Raw genomic sequence first — 20,773 nt, forward strand, 5'->3', positions numbered from 1 at the left:
AAGTTTTATATTTACATATAAATCTAAAAGCCTAACTTTGAAACAACAACAGTTATTGCTGCTGCTGCAGAAAAGCAGCAAAGAGGAGGACAAAAAGAAATAGTTATTTCCTCTAAACTCTGGTTTGTCTTGATCAGCTCTCACTCCACCATATAAAATGCCTTGGCAGCACTGCATCGGAAACCCATTATTCTCTTCTTTGTACACAGTGATTTAATGGCATCTTACCATCGTTTTACAACTTTTATCTCTGGCCTCTTCATTATTCTGCAGACTGCTCTCTCTCTCTCTCTCTCTCTCTCTCTCTCTCTCTGAGAGGCGGGTTTTCCGCCAGCAGGGTTTGGTTGATTCTCTATTGATTTGCTGGTGGGGCAGAGGAGGAGGAGAAGAAAGTGAAAGGGGAGGAGTGGAGGAGAAACCCCGGCCTGGTGAGCCAGAGAGAGAGAGAGAGAGAGAGAGAGAGAGAGAGAGAGAGAGAGAGAGAGAGAGAGAGAGAGAGTGAGTGAGAGATGTGATTGTGCGTGTTTGGGACGAGAGAGGAGAGCACAGAGTGATCACAATCAAGGCAAAAGTCAGACCGCGGTGGGAGCGCACTTAAATCACGTGGGGGTGTGGATTTGTACAGGGAAAAAGTAAAAGTGTCGTCGGAGTGACTTCTGGTTGTACTTTGTTCTCCTCCTCTCTTTGCTTTTCCACCCCCTCCGCCCTGCATTCCGCGGAGCAGCTGTGTTTTAATGCCCCTGCGCACCCGAGGAGGAGAGCAAGGAGAGAAGAGTGAGGAAGAAGAGGCAGAAGAAGAAGGAGAAGAAAAAGAAGTGAGAAGGCCTGGACACCACCCCTTCTCGTCCATTGGAGGTCTGTCCACTCTCCCCTCCTGGCCCTGCATGGACGGGGATGGGGAGAGCCGGATGCTGTTGCCGCGGGGCTGAGCGCCTCGCCTCTCCGTCTCTGGTGCGCCGCTTCCGGCCAGTGCTGCTGCTGATCATCGCTCTCTGCTGCGGTGCTCACATAGGTAACAAACTACACTTCAACACTGCAGCCACTACAAGACTGTCGGTCATCTGTGATTTTAACGCACTTTGTCGTCCAGTTCCGCACTAATTGCTGCGTGCTGCTGCACTTACGACCTCAGGAACTATATTTAATGTTAATTCTGTGGCATTGAACAGTCGTCACCGCTACTTTATTAGTTATTAAGCGTTTGCAATCATTGTGTTGCCGATCCTGGTGTTAGGCCCAGCGCTGCCTGACAATGGCTCTCTCTCCAGCGGCAGTGCAGCAGTCTGAGCACGGATCGAGTTTCTCCTCCTCTCTCCTGGGCCGTCATTCTCCTGTCTGCCCCTTAATGGCTCTTGGAGGAGGGGAAGAGAGGGAGTAGAGGGTGACTACCTCTGCTCATATCCATAACAGAAAACAGTTAGAGCAGAGTGATATCCAGAATCTATCTTTAGTCTAAATGTGATGAGAAAAAAGTTTAAATAGAGACCAGGGTGTGTTGTAAATCTGATTAAATCTATTGTGGACTATAGTTTGTGGTCAGTTGCATGATGCAAATAATAAAACGCACCATAAGAAATAGTAGGAAGTGATCAAAGTTACACAAGCCAGATTCTTGAAAGAAAAAAAGCCATAAAGCAATTGCTTTTCTAAACAGCAGTTTCTTTGTATTGGTGGTTGTTTGTCTTCTGATCACCGAAAGCAGGAACTCACACATCCCAGTCTGAGGTGGCTGCTGGACTGAAAAGAAAACAAAGAATTTATCAAAAAGGACAAAGATTAATGTGATGTTTGTAAGGATTACTGACTGAAACAAAGTGTGGCTCACTTTCTGTGCATTTACTAACTCATCATTTAGCATATTTCATCCACAATTCATTTGGTTATGATTAGTGAAGACAGATGCATTTCTTATTTGGTGCAAGAAGGAGTCAAATGTCTTTTTTTTATTCGGCCAAGTGTGTAGTTTTGCCGTGTGTGCAGGGGGTTGGCTGTTGTGGTGGCTGTCTGTTGAACAGTCACACCTCCAGTAATTAGTTTAACACGGCTCAGTCAGCGGGACAAAACCACCCCTGCACGCAGCCTGGTGGGAACAGAGAGACCCACTTCACATTAAAGACCCTCTTGGCACTTTCTGTTACACATGCGTCACCTGGAAAGAATGTGTATTATTTAGTCTGTTTAGCCAAACAGAACGTTTTATTTGTTAAAACTATCACATATCGAGGTATTTATACACATTTCACTGTCACTCCAGCTGTCAGCCCCATTTGTCTGTTTAGACTGGAAGGCAGGAATGTCTGAATCGCTGACTATTGTTCACAGCGTCGAGTCGAGAGAGATGGAATAAGAGAAAGAGAGCAGGCTGTAGCTGTAGTGAGCTCCTGTAAAGCTTTGTATCTTTAAGCTTGGAGGGCTGTTTGTGTGATTTGAGCTCAGTGTGCGAGAGAGTGCACACAACAAGGTGATCAATAAGCACTTCACAAGCCATTCCCTTCGGTTGAGAGATGATCCCAGTAGATCCTTTTCTGATCTCTGGAGATCAGAGAGGTTGGAGGCAGTCGGATAGGGAGACAAAGAATCTGTAAACCTTGGGAGATTCGGCTGGGGGAGCTTTTGACCTCTGCCTGATGGTAGAGAAGGTGCCTAAGGATGTGGAGAAGAGAGGCTGAGAGATTGACCGGGGGTGAGGAGACTGGCCAGGGAATCGGGTGGAGAGGGCTGACGGCTGAAAGCAAAGTAGTGCTGATGAAGAAACGATTCAAGCATGGGGGGGTGGAGATCAGATCTGAACAGATGAGACTTGAGAGAAAAGAAGAGATGAGACATGTGAGATGAAGAAGTCAGTTGGGAGAGGGGGATGGAGTGAAAAAGAGAAGTTGATATTATGGTAGGACGTGGTGTGGGCATTGCTGACTGTTTTATTGTGTCTATATTAGATTTTTGCCCCAGGGGATGAAACAAACCAGGCTCTGGGTGTGTTGATCTGCTCTCACTAGTGGAGTTATTTCCTATCTTCTTCACACTATTTTCAAGTCAATTCAGTATTCATCACCCCGGCTCGATTTACCACACATCTATGTATTATGTATATGCATAGATTAGGCACTCTTTTGAAAGTACAGCTGTGAATACACATAGAGATGGCTTCAGAAAAGGGAGCTCACGGGAAACCTTGAAGAACAAAAAGAAAGTGCTGTAATATTGACTCAGAACATCTTATAAAAATCCTTTTTGCTTGGTGCATTCATAGGAAAGACAGAGCGCAGAGTGGAGCTGGTGTGAAACTTCATCAGTTACTCGTCTTCAGAGAAGTTTTGACCTTTGTTTAAGTCGGTGGTTTGAACCCGAGTCCCTTCAGTTACAGGGTCAAGTCCCTTTTCGCTACGTCACCCTTCTGGGGACAGTGTCAGTGAATGAGCGCTTTTGTGCGTCTGCAGAGCAGCTCATGATTCCGATCCCCTCGGAAAGAGAATAAACCTGCTCTGATTAGATTGGAAACGGTATTTAGGTACTGCAGGGCAGATAGGAGGGAAAGAAGGAGGCTGTTGGTGCGCCAGTCAAAGACACAATGTGTCCTCAGTACTCAGACCGTCTGTACAGTGGTGGTTGGCATTGAAAGCAGCCTGTGTGTGTGTCTGTGGGTTGTGGTGTCAGTATTTAACAGGCTGGAGCGAGATTCTGAAGCATGGTGTGAGTGGGGGTCCATACCTGCACCCTGCTTTCTAAAACCCAGAACACTACTGCCCCCAAATGGTGGCATCCAACTTCTTCATGCCCCAAAATCAAATAAATGTACAAAGAAGACCAAACTGGAATGTGCTGTTTGTGCTTGTGCGTGTTTATGTGTTAGTGGCGACTCATGGTTGTTGAGCGATGATGTGACATTGAGGGAATCTGTTGATTCCACTAAAAACCATGTACTTTCTGCTTTTGCTTGGCTGTTAGGAGATCATGCCACCATCTGAGGATCACGGACTGTGTGTGTGTTTAACGGAAGCACAACCAGCATTCTTTCTAAGATAGCTATTTGTGTGTATGTGTGTGTATGTGTGTGCGAGCAGCTGCCCATACACTGCAGAGCCTCTCTCTCTGGCCTAATCTAATAGGAGCACGCTGTGACTGATGCATTAGGTATGGTCTCTAATCTCTCTTTCGCTCCAACTCTCTCTCTCTCTCTCTGATGATCTATGATATAAAAGGCTGGTTTGACCCTTGTTGCGTTCAAAACATTCAGAGGACAGAATAATCAGTCTCTTGAATGCATTTCTGTACGTTAGTCGGCTCTGGCGAGCATTATTACAGCTGTAAACAAACATTAATCTGCCACAAAAACATAACTTCAAGTCATATTCAATAAAGGGAACATTTGACTGTGTATTATTTTCCCTGTTGTTGTTCTGCAGGATGCACAAAGACACAATCTTTAAAAAAAAGTGTGAAGAACAATAGACGTTACACAGTCATGGTGGTATTGCAAAGCTCAGCCTGTATTATCTCTGGCTACCATACCTGATGTGTCATGGATTTGTCTGTCTTTTCCTTTGCTCCTTGGTGGAAAATGTTCTTTATCTTTCTCGCCGGCTACTCTTAGGTTTATTACACTTCAGGTTTATTACACTCACAGAGCGGCTCTGCTGATTGATCAAGACTTTGAACCTGTGGCTGGTTCTTTTTCCAATTTTATTAGGCTGGATTGTAACAGGCTGGTAGCGCTGTGCGTTTAGATCAAAGCCTTCCTCGCGCAGAAACCTTAATCGTCGTCCCTGAACACTTCAACTTTCCATTTCTAGACAGAGCCAGCTCATTCTCATTCAGGCCTACTTGATCAGAATGCATGTGTTTCTCGTGCAGTATTATTTCTGACTATCTGTGTTACTGTCTGTTCCCCAGGTCAGTGTCAAGTGGCCACCCCTCAGTGTCGCATCCAGAAGTGCACCACCGACTTCGTCTCCCTGACCTCCCACCTGACGCCAGCTGTGGATGGCTTTCACACAGAGTTCTGCAAGGCTTTACGTGCGTACTCGGCCTGCACCCAGAGGACGGCCAAGTCCTGCCGGGGGAACCTGGTCTTTCACTCGGCCGTGCTGGGCATCTCGGACCTCATGAGCCAGAGGAACTGCTCCAGAGACGGGCCCACTTCCTCCACGCACCCCGAGGTCTACCTTGACCCCTGCAGCTACCACAGTCGCACTCAATATGCCCACACGCACCCCCACGCGCACGCACACACACACACGCACTCCCATGCCCACGGCCACGGCCGCGGCCACGGCCACTCTCAGCCCGGCTACCTGTTCTGTGGGCTGTTTGGCGACCCACACCTGAGGACGTTTAAGGACAGCTTCCAGACTTGTAAAGTGGAGGGGGCCTGGCCTCTCATCGATAATGACTATCTGTCGGTGCAGGTCACTAATGTCCCTGTGGTACCTGGCTCCAGCGCCACGGCAACCAATAAGGTGAGAGGAGGAGAGCTTGTGCAAAGGGGGGAGCAGAGAGAAGTTGGATTTTTGGGGTCTAATTTGCTGTCATTAAGGCTGAAAGAGTTTCCTAAGTGAGAGCAGCTGGTGTAATTTAGTTTATTTCTGTGTGTGTGTGTGTGTGTATGTGTGTGTCAGAGAGAAACATTTTCTGTAATGACCTCTAAGTTGCTTTTCTGTGTTGCAGAGGAGGAAATCTTATCAGTGTGAGCCTGGAAAACACCCTTGCTTGCCTTGCTCTACTTTCCACTCTCTTCCTGTCTTTCTCTCTGTGTCTTTCACTCACAGATGTGAGGCAAACAGCCCGATCTTGTGACTGTCTCTTTTGACTGAAGCAGTGTTGGAAACCTAACTTGGTTAATGGCTGCTTATAGCATGACCTCTAATAACATGGAATGAGATGTGTGAAAGGACCTACTGTTTACTTATGTGTGCGTTCGCTAGTATTTGTGTGCGTGTGTGCCTCATAAGTGGCACTCCTACACTAAGCTTAAAGCACTGTGTGTTAAAGGTCCTTATCCCTGTGAGACAAAAACGACACACTTGCTCTTAAAAGCACACGCACACACGCACACACACATACACACCAAATGGACAACGAGCCACACAAGGTGATCTTTGTGGTGTTAAAGAAGCGATGTTGATGTTTCCCCCAATGATCTACCCTCCCTCGTTTAATCGATAGCTTTAATTATTAAAGCACATACACAACCATGCATACACTTAGTCAGTGGCAGAAACACACACACTTATTAAGCAAATAGTAGGCTTGCTACACTGAAGGTCTAACCTTGTGTCAGAGGTGGGGCAAGTTATTAGTCATGATTATTAGGGACACACACTCTCTCTCACACACACACGCACAAACACACACATGCACGCACACATTAACAGCCCTCCAGGCTTAATGGCCTGCCAGGCCTCATTCCTCACAGCTGTCATGTGAACAAAGCAGCCATTCACCGGAACTATGATGCTAGTGCTAACCGTAATGCTCACACCACACCCTGTATCCACCACTGGGGCCCTGGCTGTGTATTTTAATGTGTGTGTGTGTGTGTGTGTGTGTGTGTGTGTGTGTGTGTGTGTGTGTGTGTGTGTGTGTGTGTGTGTGCGTGTGTCAGCATGTTTGCATAGCTGTGTCAAATTACTACTTGTTAAAAAGTCATTTAGTAATTTCTCAAATGTTGTGTGATGAGAGTCAATAACCTGTGTAGGTAAATGTTAATACCTGTGTGTGTGTGTGTGTGTGTGAGAGAGAGAGAGAGAGACTTTTTCTTTTCTTTTTTACCTAGGGCTGTAACCACTGATCATTGTTATTATCAATGAATCTGCTGGTTTTATTCTTAATTAACCGATGAATGATTTAGTCAATAAAATGCCCAACAAAAAATATTCAGTTTGCAATGACATGAAACAGAAAAGCAATAGATCTTCACATGATTTACATTTGCTTGATAAATTATCTGTAGGATAAAGCACTTATTAATTCTGTTCATTAACTTCACAATTAATTAGGGCTGCATCTGTGATTATTGTCACTGAACCATGTGCTAATTATTTTCTTGAATAATCAATTAATCATTTTGCTTCTCACAAAATCAAGAAAAATTACCATCCCAAATTCCCAAACCCCAAGTAAAGTCTCCAGAGCACTTTGTGTGACCAGCAACAAGAATCCCAAAACTTGAGAAGCTGAAACCAGCAAATATGTGGCATTCCTGCTTGACTGAAAAAACAGTTGCAGCACTACAATGAATCAACTTCTTGTTTCAGCTCCACTCATCATGATGAAAGTTGAGTTTGACCTATATCTAATGAACTGGCTTTGCAACTAAACTGTGGTTTTTGCATATCAAATCCAATCCATTCACTGAGCGCAGACTGAACTTAAAATATTTGTTCAACTTTTCCGATGGTCCCTGTCTCCTGCTCTGTAGATCACCATCATCTTCAAGCCCTATGAGGGATGCACAGACCAGAGGGTCTACCAGGCCGTCACAGACAACCTCCCTGCTGCTTTTGATGATGGCACCGTGAGCAGCGGAGACCCCATCCACACTTTTGCCGGTGCGGACGGGGCAGCCGGAAAGGTCCGGGCCCTGTGGATCTCCGAGCGCATCCCGGGCCACCACGTGGAGCTGCACGCCGGCTACATCGGTGTGACTGTAATTGTTCGACAGTTGGGCCGCTACCTGACCCTGGCGGTGCGGATCCCGGAGGAGCTGGCTCAGGCCTACGATGCCACCCAGGATTTGCAGCTCTGTCTGAACGGCTGCCCCAACGGAGAGCGCATCGACCAGGCGGGGCATCTCCCCCTGCCCCTCTCCCCTCCCGCTCTCGGGCTACAGCTGCAGCAGCTGCGTCGGCCCAGCTACGCCTCACAGACACAAGCGTACCCCTACGGTACCCCACAGGTTTTCGGTGTGGAGGGGGCAAAGGAACGCTGCAAGGAGAAGCTGGAGGTGCAGGACATTTATTTCCACTCCTGCGTGTTCGATCTCTTGACCACCGGGGACGCTAATTTCACAGTGGCAGCGTACAGTGCACAGAAAGACATGGAGAGTCTCCACCCACACCGAGACAGATGGAGGATCTACCCCCGCGGCTCTGCCACCTCCACCTTAAACTCTGATTGTCAACCTATCAAGCAGCTCACTCTGCTCCTGCTGTTCTCTCTGAGTGTGGCATTGATGTATTAGCAGGAATAGAAGTCTCTGTGTGTGTGTGTGCCTGCCTGCGTGTGGGCTCGCGTATGTGTGTGCACTAGAAAGAGAGTTTTTTTTGCTGAGCACTGATACTGAGCACTGATTCCTCTCCTGTGCAGAGAGGAAGCAGCAGGCTGGACAGTTACTGGGAATGGGAACTTTTTTTTGTAGAAGAGGTGGCAGACCTCCCAGTGGGCACAGGGGATGCTGGTGACACTAACTGCATCTCACCTGGCAGAATCCGCTCTCTGGAGGTAACAAACACGGGAGATGTGGTGACAGCCTCTGCTGTCTGTCCTCATCTCCGGAGAAGACACCATTGACATAAGCATTCCTGTGTGGGTGAATTGAGTATGTGGATGTACACTCCAGACTGTAAATAGTCAATTTTGTCTTCAGTGCACAGTGTATTGGCGTAGAGTTTGATGTGATTTTTCTTTGATACCTCAGACAGAGGACGTTTGTTTTAACAGAAGCACTTTATTTTAATTTTTTTCTTAACAAATCCACATCAGTGTTTCTTCCTCCCCTACTCTCCTCCACCAGTGGCTCAAGTTTTGGAGGCTATAATTTAGATCCTTTCAAAGTAAAAGTGAGTTACATGACAAAGAGCTGCCATTTTTGTTAAAATGCATCATTCTTCCAGTAGCTGATTTGAGTCAGCGCTTCATTTTAAGTCAGTCAATGTGAGTTGTTCTGTTGAATGTATTTTGAATATTGTCACAGCAAATGCCATCAGTACTATTTTCTTGCTGTATGAATTTGTTGTCTTTTCTCAGTCCCGATTTCAAATGTGCGCGTGTGTGTGTGAGCATGCGTGCGTGCGTGTGTCTGAAGTTTTTTTGTTGTTTTGGTGACATGCTTGAATGTGTTTTCATTTCACCTGAAATCATCATTGTATTTCTAATTTTTTTCTAAGAGGCTGTGACGATGCTGGCTCGTGTTTGTTACTCAGTGTAAACTTTGTTGTTTTCCTTTGAGCCAAAGACAGATGATGTATGTTTTTTATGTAGAAAGGAAATCATAACTCACCACCAAACCAGCACCCGTCTCCTCCCCCATCACACTCCCCTTCCCCCTCTCCATGTTTTTAAACTTGCTACTGTAGACTATTTTTCTCCTACTGCCAGAATTGACAAGCTGCTCCTTAATGGGATGTGTGTACAATACAGGAGTGTGAGCAAAACACTGCTAATCACTGAGAAAATGTCACCACAGAACAGCACCATTGTGTTGTGGGAATGAATGCCATTTGAAACCTGGTAGAAATGTCAATCCCTACAACTACAAGCTTTTTTCAACATGTAACATTCTGTATAATTGTGCCCCACTTGTTTGGCCACATAAGCTTTATCTCAGTTTTTTGGCATTGTGATCTCTTACATCATGTGTGAGTGTCAGTTTGGTGAAGAGTGATTGGTCAGTGTTTAAATACTTAACTTATTTATGAACGTAGTGTCCTGTAGAGGAAGTTAAGCTCCATATTCTTGCTGTTGGATAATAATTTAAAAAATGTCAGATGTGATTGTACTGCCACCTAGTGGTGCTCTGTTACTATGTCAGTGTGTTACTCAAGGCGCTCAAAAAAACAAAAAAAACAAAACAAAAAAACAAAAAAGAAAAACTGAGGAAACAAACAGTGTGCAAGTGTTTTATTTAAAAAACAATAAAGTCAAAATGATCAAGCGTACTCTCTGTTTTTTTTACTTTTACACTTACAAGAACTTAAAAAAGCAAAACATGGATACAAAAATATGAAATGATGTTTACTTCTGAACTTCCACAACATTGGGACAAGTTTTCCCTACAAATGTTGTAGTAATTAAAGGAATTAAGAATTGAACATTAGACTTTACGCACAGAGAGACACTCATTCCCACCGACATGTACAGTATATACAGCATGTGTGCTCACCCATCTGTCTGAGGTTAGATTTTGAACAGATACCAAGTTTGGCTTCGCAGACACAATCTGTTTTCAACTGCCACAGTCAGCAACACCTGGGATGTCAGTGTGGAAGGGCTGAAAATGGCGCCACAAAAATAATGTAGCTTCTGAGAGCTGCTTCTCCCGTGGTTGAGACAGTGGATACTTAAATCCATGAGACTTTACAAAAAGCTCCGGGTAAGACCACAGGAATAAATCATCATCCACTGTAGAAATCGACTTTGGACAAGAACAAGAAAGCCCCATCTGGGTTAGTTTTCTTTTTCAAGGTCACACAACAGAAGCTCTCCGTCTGAAAAGTCAAACACAGTCTGTTATGAAAAAAGAAATTCAATTGATCTATGGTAAATAAAACAAGTTCACATTCAGACATATTTAGACAATTATCTGAGTGTAGATTTACTGGTTGTTTCTCTAACTGAGACTCTTACCACTTAATTACAGCATAAATGGTCATCAGTGTGTTAAAGACAACGATCTTCATGAGAATCAGCCTCATAGCCAGAACAACCACCGTGTCTGTCCACACATCAACATCTGGAGACCACACAGACCAACATGATGAATATCTACAGTATGCTATGTCAATCACTGATTATTATTTATGAAAACCAAAAAACAATTAAAAGTTACCTTCTGTCTCTTCATCTTCATAGCAAATTTTATCTTGATAATTTGAAATGATAAAATTATGTTAAAGGAGGATTTGTAAAAAACGAGACAAAAACAATGATTGATATTTTGATATGTGATGTGCTTTAGTCATACCCGATGAGGGGGTGTGGTGTCTCTTGGTGGCTTTTGGCTGTCGTCTGTCACTCACAGAGCATCTGTATGATGGCCAGTCCCTGGTCACCACTGTGATGATCGCTACAGCGCAGTGGCCGCGATGCTTCCTTTTCACAGAAACGCTGTTGGGTGCAGTAAGCGTGTGGGCCTCTGACGGCGAGCTCCAGCTGACCTCTAGGCGCCCACGTCGGAAGTCACTAACCATGCAAACCAGCAGGGTGAAGCCAAGCTTTTCACCTGACAGGTGGACTGGAGGGGCCAGAGATGCAAGGACATCGCCCTCAACCCCACCTGGAGAATATGAAATTAGGATTAAAATGATAAAATGAATAAATAAATGATAATAACACAAAAGATTATTTGAACATTTTTAGTTTACATAAAACACAAATTGTAAAATTGCTATTGAAAAGGCATATCTGAACAATGCTGCATCACTTTCTTGCTCACTGATACAAAATATCCACCATGGATCATGTATTAGAGATTAAAAGCTCTTACCTGTCCATAAATAGATGATAGGAAGGTAAAACAGACCCCTGGATGGCTCAGTCATGTCTGCTTTAGTCAGTGGCTTCTATGGCAGTGTGTGAGTGTGTGTTTGTGCACCTATTGTGTGTGTGTGAAATGGGGGCATGCCGTGTGGATTTGCCAGGAGCATTGCATTGTGGGGGATCGACATGCCTCATTGTTGTGACCTTATACTAACAATGCTTCCCCCTCTCTCCCTCTCTCTTCGCCCCCCATTCCACCCCTAAACACGCACTCTACGAGGGGGAGAGAGAGACACACAGCGTGGGCTCCTGCACGTGTGAAGGGATATCTGTGTTTATAAAGAGGGGAGGAAAGTGAAGACAGGACCCTGGAGTGGACACAGTAAAGGCAGTGACAAGTCTCTTTGAACAACTGGAGACACACCTGGCACCGGCTGTTAGACCCGAGGTGAGAAACTGATCATATCAATGCACCCAGACGGCACTCTTGTGGGGTACACCTGCACACACACACACACACACACACACACACACTGAGACAAACTGTTGTGAGGACACGTGTCAACATACGTCAACATCTGTATCCTTTAACATTTTCTGGAAAACATATTATATAAGTCTCTATTTAAGAAGGTACATTTAACAGTTAACCACCTCCACCACTTTAGTTACACATTATTGTAACACCAACATCTGTATCCTTTAACATTACACATTATTGTAACATCAGCATCTGTATCCTTTAACATTACACATTATTGTAACATCAGCATCTGTATCCTTTAACATTACACATTATTGTAACATCAGCATCTGTATCCTTTAACATTAGTTACACATTATTGTAACATCAGCATCTGTATCCTTTAACATTAGTTACACATTATTGTAACATCAGCATCTGTATCCTTTAACATTAGTTACACATTATTGTAACATCAACATCTGTATCCTTTAACATTTGCTGGAAAACATATTATATAAGTCTCTATTTAAGAAGGATAACACCTGAAGCTACATTGTGTACAGTCTCTCTCTCTCTCTCTCTATCTCTCTCTCTCTCTCTCTCTCTCTCTCTCTCTCTCTCTCTCTCTCTCTCTCTCTCTCTCACACACACACACACACACACACACACACACACACACACACACACACACCGGCAGAGGCAGTAGGCGGGAGCTTAAAAGAGAAAGTGAAACTCACCAGCAGGGACAGGGAAGGATGATGAGGCTGAAATGAACGAGGTAAATAATTCTGACATTTCTGTGAAACATAAGCTCTGCAGAACGCCACGAGTGTTGTTTTCCTTGCTGTAACCTGTTAACACTCTGGCACGGTTAGTTTAATCTCCTAACTCTCAGGTTGTTGTGACTAACAACAACTTCCTCCTTTCAGTATGGTAGAGCAGGAAATGCTGCATGTGCGGCCTGGTTTGAACTGCATTCATGCTCCTGCAGCTGTTGTCACCTCACAGTTATAGCAGTGTCCTCTCCTTGTTTTATCCTCATGGAAAATCATGTGGTCAGTCTGTCTCATGTTTGCGTCTCCTTTAGCATGAGATGTGTTGTTATTGCCTGACTCTTGAACGGATCTCAGTCCACCAGATTTAAGGGACCATGTTGTCCAGAACATTTCACTTCCTCTATGTGTCAGAGCCAGAATCCAGTGAAACATGTAGCAGCCTGCTAATATGCTGTAAGTAAGGCAGAGGTAAACATTTATTTTAATTTTTGAACTAATTAAAAGTGAAGATCGTGACCATAAGAGAAACCTGGCTGGAGGATATCAGATATCTAGACTGAGGAAAGAATAATGGTGTTTGAATGAATGCTATGCCTTTTAACAGACTGTGTGTCCTTAATCCTCCACTAATGTCTTCCAGGCTTAAGAAGACGTCCTGAGAACTTGACTGACATTTTTGCTGCAGCCATATCAGTGTCCAACACTCACATCAGGTGGTCCTTATTTGCTCCCCCGTGTATGGGATGCGACCGAGTGATTTCCATCATCAGGCCTTTTTTTTTCCTAAATCCGTGTTTGAAGGACATTTCCTTCACGATGGTCTCAGTCAGGCTGTTAGTCCTGTCTCTATTTCATGTGTTTCTGGTTGGCTGTCAGCCCAACAGTACACAAAAGGCGTCAAGCCCTCCAGGAGAACAATCTCCTTTGGGCGCTGATAATCTGTCCTTCCCCTGGAGTCGTCTCCGCCTGCCAAGGTACACTTAAAGCTGCAGGAAATTGATGACGGAAATTGGTGGACATGGACCCCTTTGCTTTGAGTCACTGAAGAAACACATATTTCTGTTGTAGGTACATTGTTCCTCTTCACTACCGCCTCCTCCTGCACCCCAACCTCACGAGTCTCAGCTTCACTGGCTCAGTGCAGATCCAGATTGATGTCCAGAACAATACAAACTGGGTTGTATTACACAACAAGGGCCTACAGATCACCAAAGCCACAATATTGGACCAGAACCTCGCTCATCTGTCTGACCAGGTAGGTGTAAATCTTCAGCTACAGAGAAGCACTGTATCTGCAGAACCATAGGCTGCTGATACTACGTATACTAACATTGGAGCCACGTTAACTCTATTTCTTTCTCATTTAATGACTAGAAAACATTTTCTCATTTTCTCTTGGCAGGTTCTTCCAGTTCTTCACAACCCGTCACATGAGCAGATTGGCATTTTCTCTCCCAGGGTGCTCAGCAGTGGGAAAAAGTACTTTCTGTATATTGAGTTTGGGGCAGAATTAACAGAAGGTTTCTATGGCTTCTATAAGAGCACATATAAAACCAGCACCGGAGAGACCAGGTAAGAGTTATTAGATTTTCACAAATATGTATACAAATGTGTTGCAATTACAGCAAAATACAAAATCAATATGTCTTGCCAGAATCTTAGCTTCAACTCACTTCGAACCTACAAGTGCTCGGATGGCCTTTCCTTGTTTTGATGAGCCAATCTTCAAAGCCAACTTCTCTTTACGGATCAGGAGGAGCCCAGAGCACATTTCTCTCTCCAACATGCCAATAGTCAGTGTTGCGTACATGTTATTCTTCTCAACACATGTTCAAATGTGTGTGGAAAATGTCTTCAATTAAATGTTTGTGTAATTCAGGTCAAGACAGTTGAAATAAATGAGGGCCTGCTCGAGGACCGGTTTGCTGCGAGTGTGAAGATGAGCACATACCTTGTAGCGTTTGTCATCTGTGATTTCAAATCTGTCACTGCAAAAACATCTTCTGGAGTGCAGGTATGGGCTGAATGGCAATATCTGACTGTGTGGGTTAAAATATTACTTTTTCTGTCATGTTATTTTTATATATATTTTTTTTGCATCTGTAGGTGTCCATCTATGCTGCCCCTGAGAAGTGGTCTCAGACCCACTATGCCCTGGAGGTTGCAATCAAAATGATGGACTTTTACGAGGGGTACTTCAACATCCCCTATCCTCTACCCAAACAAGGTAAACCTTTCCTTTGTAACTGTAAACCAACAAGCATTTATTTATCTCCATATTTTTGTCATTTATTCTATCACTTTCATTTGCCTGACCTGTGTTTTCTCTCCCGCAGATCTGATTGCCATCCCAGACTTCCAGTCGGGTGCGATGGAGAACTGGGGTCTGACCACCTACAGGGAGACCAGCCTTCTCTTCGACCCCCTCACTTCCTCTGTTTCTGATATACTATGGGTTACTATGGTGATCGGCCATGAGATTGCCCATCAGGTGAGAGTGTCACAGTGTGTCTGCACAACAGTTCAGATGCTTCATTACATAATCAGTTGATGTGAGGCAGTAAAATTGTAAATCTTGTCCACAGTGGTTTGGTAACTTAGTGACCATGGAGTGGTGGAACGACATCTGGCTGAATGAAGGATTTGCCAGATACATGGAGTACATTTCAGTGGAGGCCACTTACCCTGACCTCAAAGTGGTGTGTGATTTCATCTGTGCATTAATTGATTAATAGATTAATATTAAGACTGAGGACTTGTAATGATGTTCTGTGTTCTGTCTCGCAGGAGGAATATCTACTGCACACCTGCTTTGCAGCAGTTGGTCATGACTCCTTGAACTCCTCTCGGCCAATATCCACTGCAGCAGAGAATCCCACTCAGATCAAAGAGATGTTTGACACAGTCTCCTATGACAAAGTAAGCTTTCCAGTCACAAAGTCATTGAAATAAATACTGACACTGTAACAGAAAATCTTGTTTTCCACAAATGGTGTTGAAAACAACCTATAGCATAGCCTGTTGTGTCTTCATGATTAAAATAACTATTTATCTCTGTCCCACCAGGGTGCATGTGTCCTGCACATGCTTCGCCACTTTCTGACAGACAACGTGTTTCAGAGTGGGATAGTGCGATACCTGCGCAAATACAGCTACAAAAATGCACAAAACCAGGACCTGTGGGACAGTCTGGCCAATGTATGAACACAAATTACAGTACACTCAATGTGCTACACACTGTGTGGTCCTTTAACATCATCTTGAAAAAAGAAATTAAGAGGCAGCCTGGCAGAAATGAAAAAAAAAAAAAAATAGATGCCTTGTCCTTATACAGTAATATCATGAATGGATGAGAGCTGAACAGAAATCATACTTTCTCTTAGTTTTCTGTCTAGTCCCTCTTAAAAATCGCCCATATATGACAGGACAAGTATATCTCATGCCTCTGCTAGATTTTTGATTTATGTGTCTCCTCCCTCCAGGCAGCTGTTGTTTTCCATTCCTTTCATAATGGCAAACAAAAAAAAAATCAATTTTCTAAGACTTGAAAGATGGTTCAAGTAGGTAATTAATCAAAGTGAAGATTGTGTCTGTTTTCATTGCAGTCAAAGTTATGTTGTCTGTGCCTTGTAAAGTAGTTGTGAGTGCAGATTGATTTACAGTAAAATGAATAAACGGCCTTGCCAGGCATCGATAACAAACCGCTGTTGAAAATAAAAGCAGACATGGTATTCACTATGATGCATTAATCCAATCTCAAGCAAGTGTATAGTCTCCAATATTCTCACCGTACTGAACCAAACTGAAATAAAATTCATGAAGATAGAATAAAGATGGCAAGAACATCTAAAACACCGTAGTGCTCTACTCCGAAGTTAGGAGGTACATGTAATTTCTATAAATGGACTAAACATGCAAAAATGTGTCATAGAATTAAATGTTTAAAAGTATTTATTTTGTTTTTCAGACATGTTCAGAGGAAGACTTCATCTCAGGAAAACACTGCTACAGCAGTGGCCAGGCCACCAAGAATGCAGTGCGTAAACATTCAAACATAAACTCTCTGACCCAGCCTCTTATGATTGTCACATCATTTATGAGATTATGGCCACATCCGTTGATCTTCTGCTGTCTCCTCCAGTACCTTTTCGCAGGAGAACATCTGAATCTGACAGCCATGATGAACACTTGGACTCTGCAGAAAGGTATCCCTCTGGTGACCGTAACGAGGAAGGGGTCCCGACTCCTGCTCAGACAGGACAGGTTCCTGAGGACCGTCCTGCCTTCTGACCCCCTTTGGCCCACGGTGCAGAAAGGGTGAGCATGGACATGCACTCAAAGCTGCACAACCATTGTCAGCAATACCTAGATTGTGCAATTGAAAATACTTTCTGCCTTTCTGTAGTTTCCTTTGGCATATCCCTCTGACATACAAGACAGATGCATCCGACACCATTCACAGACACCTCATGACAACACAAACAGGTAAGACAAAAGAGAGGAAAAAACAACAACAAAAAACAAAAACAACTCATACTTATTTAATTTTTTTATTAATACTTTTTATTATTATTATTATTTTTATTTTATTTGCTATTACATTGTTTTATGTGTGTTTATGTGCCATTTAGACAGTATACACATCGGAGAGGAAGTCCACTGGGTGAAAGTCAACACTGACATGACTGGCTATTATGTGGTGCATTACGAGGATGGTGGTTGGGATGGGATGATCACACTGCTGAGGGAAAACCACACTGCAGTGAGCTACAAAGATAGGATTCATTTGATACACAACGCCTTTCAGCTGGTCACGTAAGCATATAAGTGTGAATGTTCCTGTTCTGTGATCTGACATTTTTTCCCTGTAGGTTACACAAAACTGCTTTGATTATCCCACCAGAAATAGCAACCAATCTTTTTTGTATCTCTTTAAAGGGCAGGTCACCTGCCGATCAATAAAGCCTTAGACCTGATTGGTTATCTGCAACATGAGACACACACGGTGCCTCTCATCGAAGGTCTGGGCTATCTGGAGTTATTTTACCGTCTCGTCGAGAAAAGTAATGAGCCTGAGCTGGCGCACAGTCTGGGGGTAAGAAGGCTTTTATACACAGACTGTGTGTTATTTATGTCAGTGAGAGTCATGAAACTGAGCTGCTTCTTCCCCCTGTGCTTTGATGCAGTTGTACATCCTCAGATTCTTCCGTGCCGTCATTGATGAGCAGACATGGAGTGACAGCGGCTCTGTGTCAGAGCGACGGCTGAGGTCAGGGGCCCTCTCTCTGGCCTGTCACCTGGATGACCCTCCCTGTGTAGCGCAGGCACGCCAGAGCTTCAAAGACTGGCTCCAGTCCAACGGAACACTCAAGTCTGTCTAAATAACGATTTACCACACATCATTATTAACAACTGTTGATACATTTTACATAAACAGCGCCTCTCCCCTGTACTATACTGGACCATGAAATTTAATATTTCATTTCTGCTTGTGTTGACACCAGCTTACCCACTGATGTGGCAGAGACTGTGTATTCAGTTGGAGCACAGGATGACCACGGCTGGAACGCACTCCTACACACATACAACATCTCCCTCTCTGCAGCACAAAAGCACAAAATCCTGTTTGCTTTGACCTGCAGCAGAGACACCAGCAAACTGGAGAGGTATACCTTTTTCCTACTGTATTTCTCCACACAGTTAATGTTGCCATCTTGTGGCAAACATGGGGTATGGTATTACAATGCAAACAGATATTCAACTTTTTATTCCTGGTCAAGTCCTACAGATAGATACAACTTCAAACAAATGCTATTGAAGTGACAGATAACGTGTCTTTTTTGTATTTTACATTTAAACAGATACCATGTTTTTTTGTATTTTAGTCAACAACACGTGTGTTTGTGTTTCAGACTGCTCGAGCTTGGCCTGGAAGGGACGGTGATTCGATTACAGGACTTGTCTAGTCTCATCATAATGGTGGCTAGAAACTCACGGGGACGTCACCTTGCCTGGAGCTTCGTCAAAAAGAACTGGGACACACTTGTTGAGAAGTTAGTATAACTTAATGGAGACCTCGTAAAGATGTTGTGTTACATCTGTCAAAACACAAGATGCTACAAAAGAGCAGAATTCCTTTCTGTTACAATAATATCTTAGGCGAGTGTACGTCAATCAACCATAACATTAAAACTTGGTGAGAGGTGAAGTGAATAACATTGATCATCTGATTACAATGGCACATGTAAAGGGGTGAAATACTTTATATCAGATATCAGGTGCGTGTTAGGTTGATGTGTGGGAAGCATGAAAAATGTTACAATCTGAGTGACATTGATAAGGGAAAATTTGTGATGGCGGGACAACTGGGTCAGAGATTCTCTCCTAAGCAGGTCTTGTGGGGTGTTAATAAGACACAAGACAGTGATGATGACGATTTATACTTTATTGTCCCTATAGGGAAATTTGTCTTGGACTCAGTGCTCTGTACAAAAAATGCCTTCACGGTTTACACTGAACAACACTGACCCCTTTCAACAAGATAATGTGCCCTGTCATACTGCAAATTTGCTTAGAAATAGTTTGAGGAACAAGAATTCGAAGTGTTCCCTCGGCCTTCACAGATCTCAATCTGATCAAGTATCTTCGGGACCTCGAGACACAAGGGGGGGCTGCATAGTATTAGACCAGTGGTTATAATGATATAATAAACCACAAGCTGGTCTGTGATTAAGATGCAAATACTGAACCAATCAAACTTCTTTGCAGTCAAATAACAAGTTGAACAGGTTAGATAAGGCCACAAGTAAAACAATGGGTGGTTGATCCCACAACTATGAAAGCATACAATATACAAGGATAATATATTTGTTTGACTGTCTTCTAAATTGTCTTTCTGACCTGCTGCAGGTTCCAGTTGGGCTCATTTTGCATTCGTAACATCCTTATTGGCACCACAGGGCAGTTTTCTTCACCAGAGGAACTCGATGACGTAAATATACTCTTAAATCTTGAACTTCAAAGTTACTAAGATAACTTTCCGTATTGCCAATTTCAGAAATATTGTTTCCTAACCATATTTTCCAAACGTTAATTGGTGTGTTTTGATCTTGATTCATACTCATAATATCAATTCAGTGATAAAATCAAAATACTACAGTCTGTAAATAACTTAAAAATGGCAGTATCTGAGAAAATGTTTGAGTATTTTTTGCACCTCTATTTGTTTATGTAAAATATTTTGGTACTTACCTAAAAAGACATGTAGAGCTAAGCACCTAGCTATTATGATGTTATGACCTTTTTTGCATTTGTAAAATCTATATGTATGTTTTACTCCCAGGTGCGGTCATTCTTTGAGTCCATCAAAGAGCAGTCATCTCAGCTCAGGGCCACTCAGATTGCTCTGGACAATGTGCAGAAAAACGTTCGCTGGATTCAGAGGAACCTAGAGACTCTGAGAAACTGGGTAAATGAGCAGATGAAGTAAAGGACAGCGGAAGGACAGCAGTATTTGAGGGTGTTTTTACAGTTGTATGAATTTGGAAATTGTAATTTGGCATCACTGGGGAATTGACAATTTTGTGTATGAAAAGTGTTTTTAATTTTGAAGGGACTACTACGGCCTACTTTGTTAGGACAAAAATGTAATTAGTTAAACTGGCAGCTGATCAGTGGTGTGCTACTATGTGTGTGCGTGTGTGTGTGTGTGTGTGTGTGTGTCAAGAGAGAGAGTGAGAGAGAGGATCCATTCCACAGTAACACAAATTTTCAGTAAATGCAACAAATACAAACAAACACACACAAACATGAACAATAACAACAATAAAAGTGTTGTATGTACCATCTATGTGTGACAACTGACTCATATATCCCTGTGTCTCTGTGTACATAGCTGCAGTCTAACTACTGGGTTGTGTTAAGGTAGGCTACAGTATAGTAAGAATTGCAATGGTATAGCTACCAGGGAACATACCATAGTTAGTGCTCTCTTAACTACCGGTAGGCTACAATGAAAGTATATTGGTCACAGGCTTACTTAACACTATGTGTGTGGATTATACATGTGTGAGAAAAAGAGGTTGAGGTTGAGGTTAGGGTGAGGGCTGTGGTTACC

The 20,773-nt window shown here is 43.4% G+C and overlaps 3 protein-coding genes across 4 annotated transcripts; 2 read left to right on the plus strand and 1 right to left on the minus strand.

Moving 5' to 3' along the window:
* The first annotated feature begins 452 nt into the window (after positions 1-452).
* On the plus strand, positions 453-9,875 carry rgmb (repulsive guidance molecule BMP co-receptor b). Its single transcript, XM_085786967.1, has 3 exons — positions 453-1,012; positions 4,891-5,456; positions 7,418-9,875. Exons 1-3 carry the CDS (start codon positions 895-897, stop codon positions 8,177-8,179), a joined length of 1,446 nt encoding a protein of 481 aa, XP_085643093.1. The 5' UTR covers positions 453-894; the 3' UTR covers positions 8,180-9,875.
* Positions 9,823-11,482, minus strand: LOC146981585 (uncharacterized). 2 transcript variants are annotated; one of them, XM_085786969.1, is made up of 5 exons: positions 11,423-11,482; positions 10,901-11,212; positions 10,766-10,798; positions 10,564-10,669; positions 9,823-10,424 (listed from the first exon to the last, which is right to left on the minus strand). In XM_085786969.1, coding segments are annotated over exons 1-5 (507 nt in total). In that variant the 5' UTR covers positions 11,478-11,482; the 3' UTR covers positions 9,823-10,423. The 2 variants fall into 2 exon arrangements, with proteins under 2 accessions (XP_085643095.1, XP_085643094.1); XM_085786968.1 differs by lacking the exon at positions 9,823-10,424 and having other exon boundaries at positions 10,525-10,669.
* A 1,115-nt stretch (positions 11,483-12,597) lies between these two features.
* Positions 12,598-20,158, plus strand: erap2 (endoplasmic reticulum aminopeptidase 2). Its single transcript, XM_085786972.1, has 21 exons — positions 12,598-12,659; positions 13,298-13,631; positions 13,726-13,912; positions 14,060-14,229; positions 14,312-14,450; positions 14,537-14,671; positions 14,764-14,884; positions 14,994-15,148; positions 15,243-15,356; positions 15,445-15,576; positions 15,724-15,855; positions 16,625-16,693; positions 16,799-16,974; positions 17,063-17,142; positions 17,289-17,472; positions 17,596-17,752; positions 17,844-18,028; positions 18,162-18,323; positions 18,570-18,710; positions 19,567-19,648; positions 20,000-20,158. Exons 2-21 carry the CDS (start codon positions 13,396-13,398, stop codon positions 20,144-20,146), a joined length of 2,904 nt encoding a protein of 967 aa, XP_085643098.1. The 5' UTR covers positions 12,598-12,659; positions 13,298-13,395; the 3' UTR covers positions 20,147-20,158.
* The last annotated feature ends 615 nt before the right edge of the window (positions 20,159-20,773 follow it).

Source organism: Trachurus japonicus, chromosome 9 (genome assembly GCF_045865225.1).
Source record: "Trachurus japonicus isolate A0001 chromosome 9, Traja_1.0".
Lineage (NCBI taxonomy): Eukaryota > Metazoa > Chordata > Actinopteri > Carangiformes > Carangidae > Trachurus > Trachurus japonicus.

Coding starts and splice junctions, on each gene's coding strand:
- rgmb (XM_085786967.1), top strand. CDS start 895: ATGGGGAGAGCCGGATGCTGTTGCCGCGGGGCTGAGCGCCTCGCCTCT. Junction 1,013..4,890: donor CTGCTGCGGTGCTCACATAG/GTAACAAACTAC, acceptor TCTGTTCCCCAG/GTCAGTGTCAAGTGGCCACC. Junction 5,457..7,417: donor GCGCCACGGCAACCAATAAG/GTGAGAGGAGGA, acceptor CCTGCTCTGTAG/ATCACCATCATCTTCAAGCC.
- LOC146981585 (XM_085786968.1), bottom strand. CDS start 11,477: ATGACTGAGCCATCCAGGGGTCTGTTTTACCTTCCTATCATCTATTTA. Junction 11,213..11,422: donor TATCATCTATTTATGGACAG/GTAAGAGCTTTT, acceptor CATATTCTCCAG/GTGGGGTTGAGGGCGATGTC. Junction 10,799..10,900: donor ACACCACACCCCCTCATCGG/GTATGACTAAAG, acceptor CAAATTATCAAG/ATAAAATTTGCTATGAAGAT.
- erap2 (XM_085786972.1), top strand. CDS start 13,396: ATGGGATGCGACCGAGTGATTTCCATCATCAGGCCTTTTTTTTTCCTA. Junction 14,230..14,311: donor ACCAGCACCGGAGAGACCAG/GTAAGAGTTATT, acceptor ATGTCTTGCCAG/AATCTTAGCTTCAACTCACT. Junction 15,357..15,444: donor CTTACCCTGACCTCAAAGTG/GTGTGTGATTTC, acceptor TCTGTCTCGCAG/GAGGAATATCTACTGCACAC.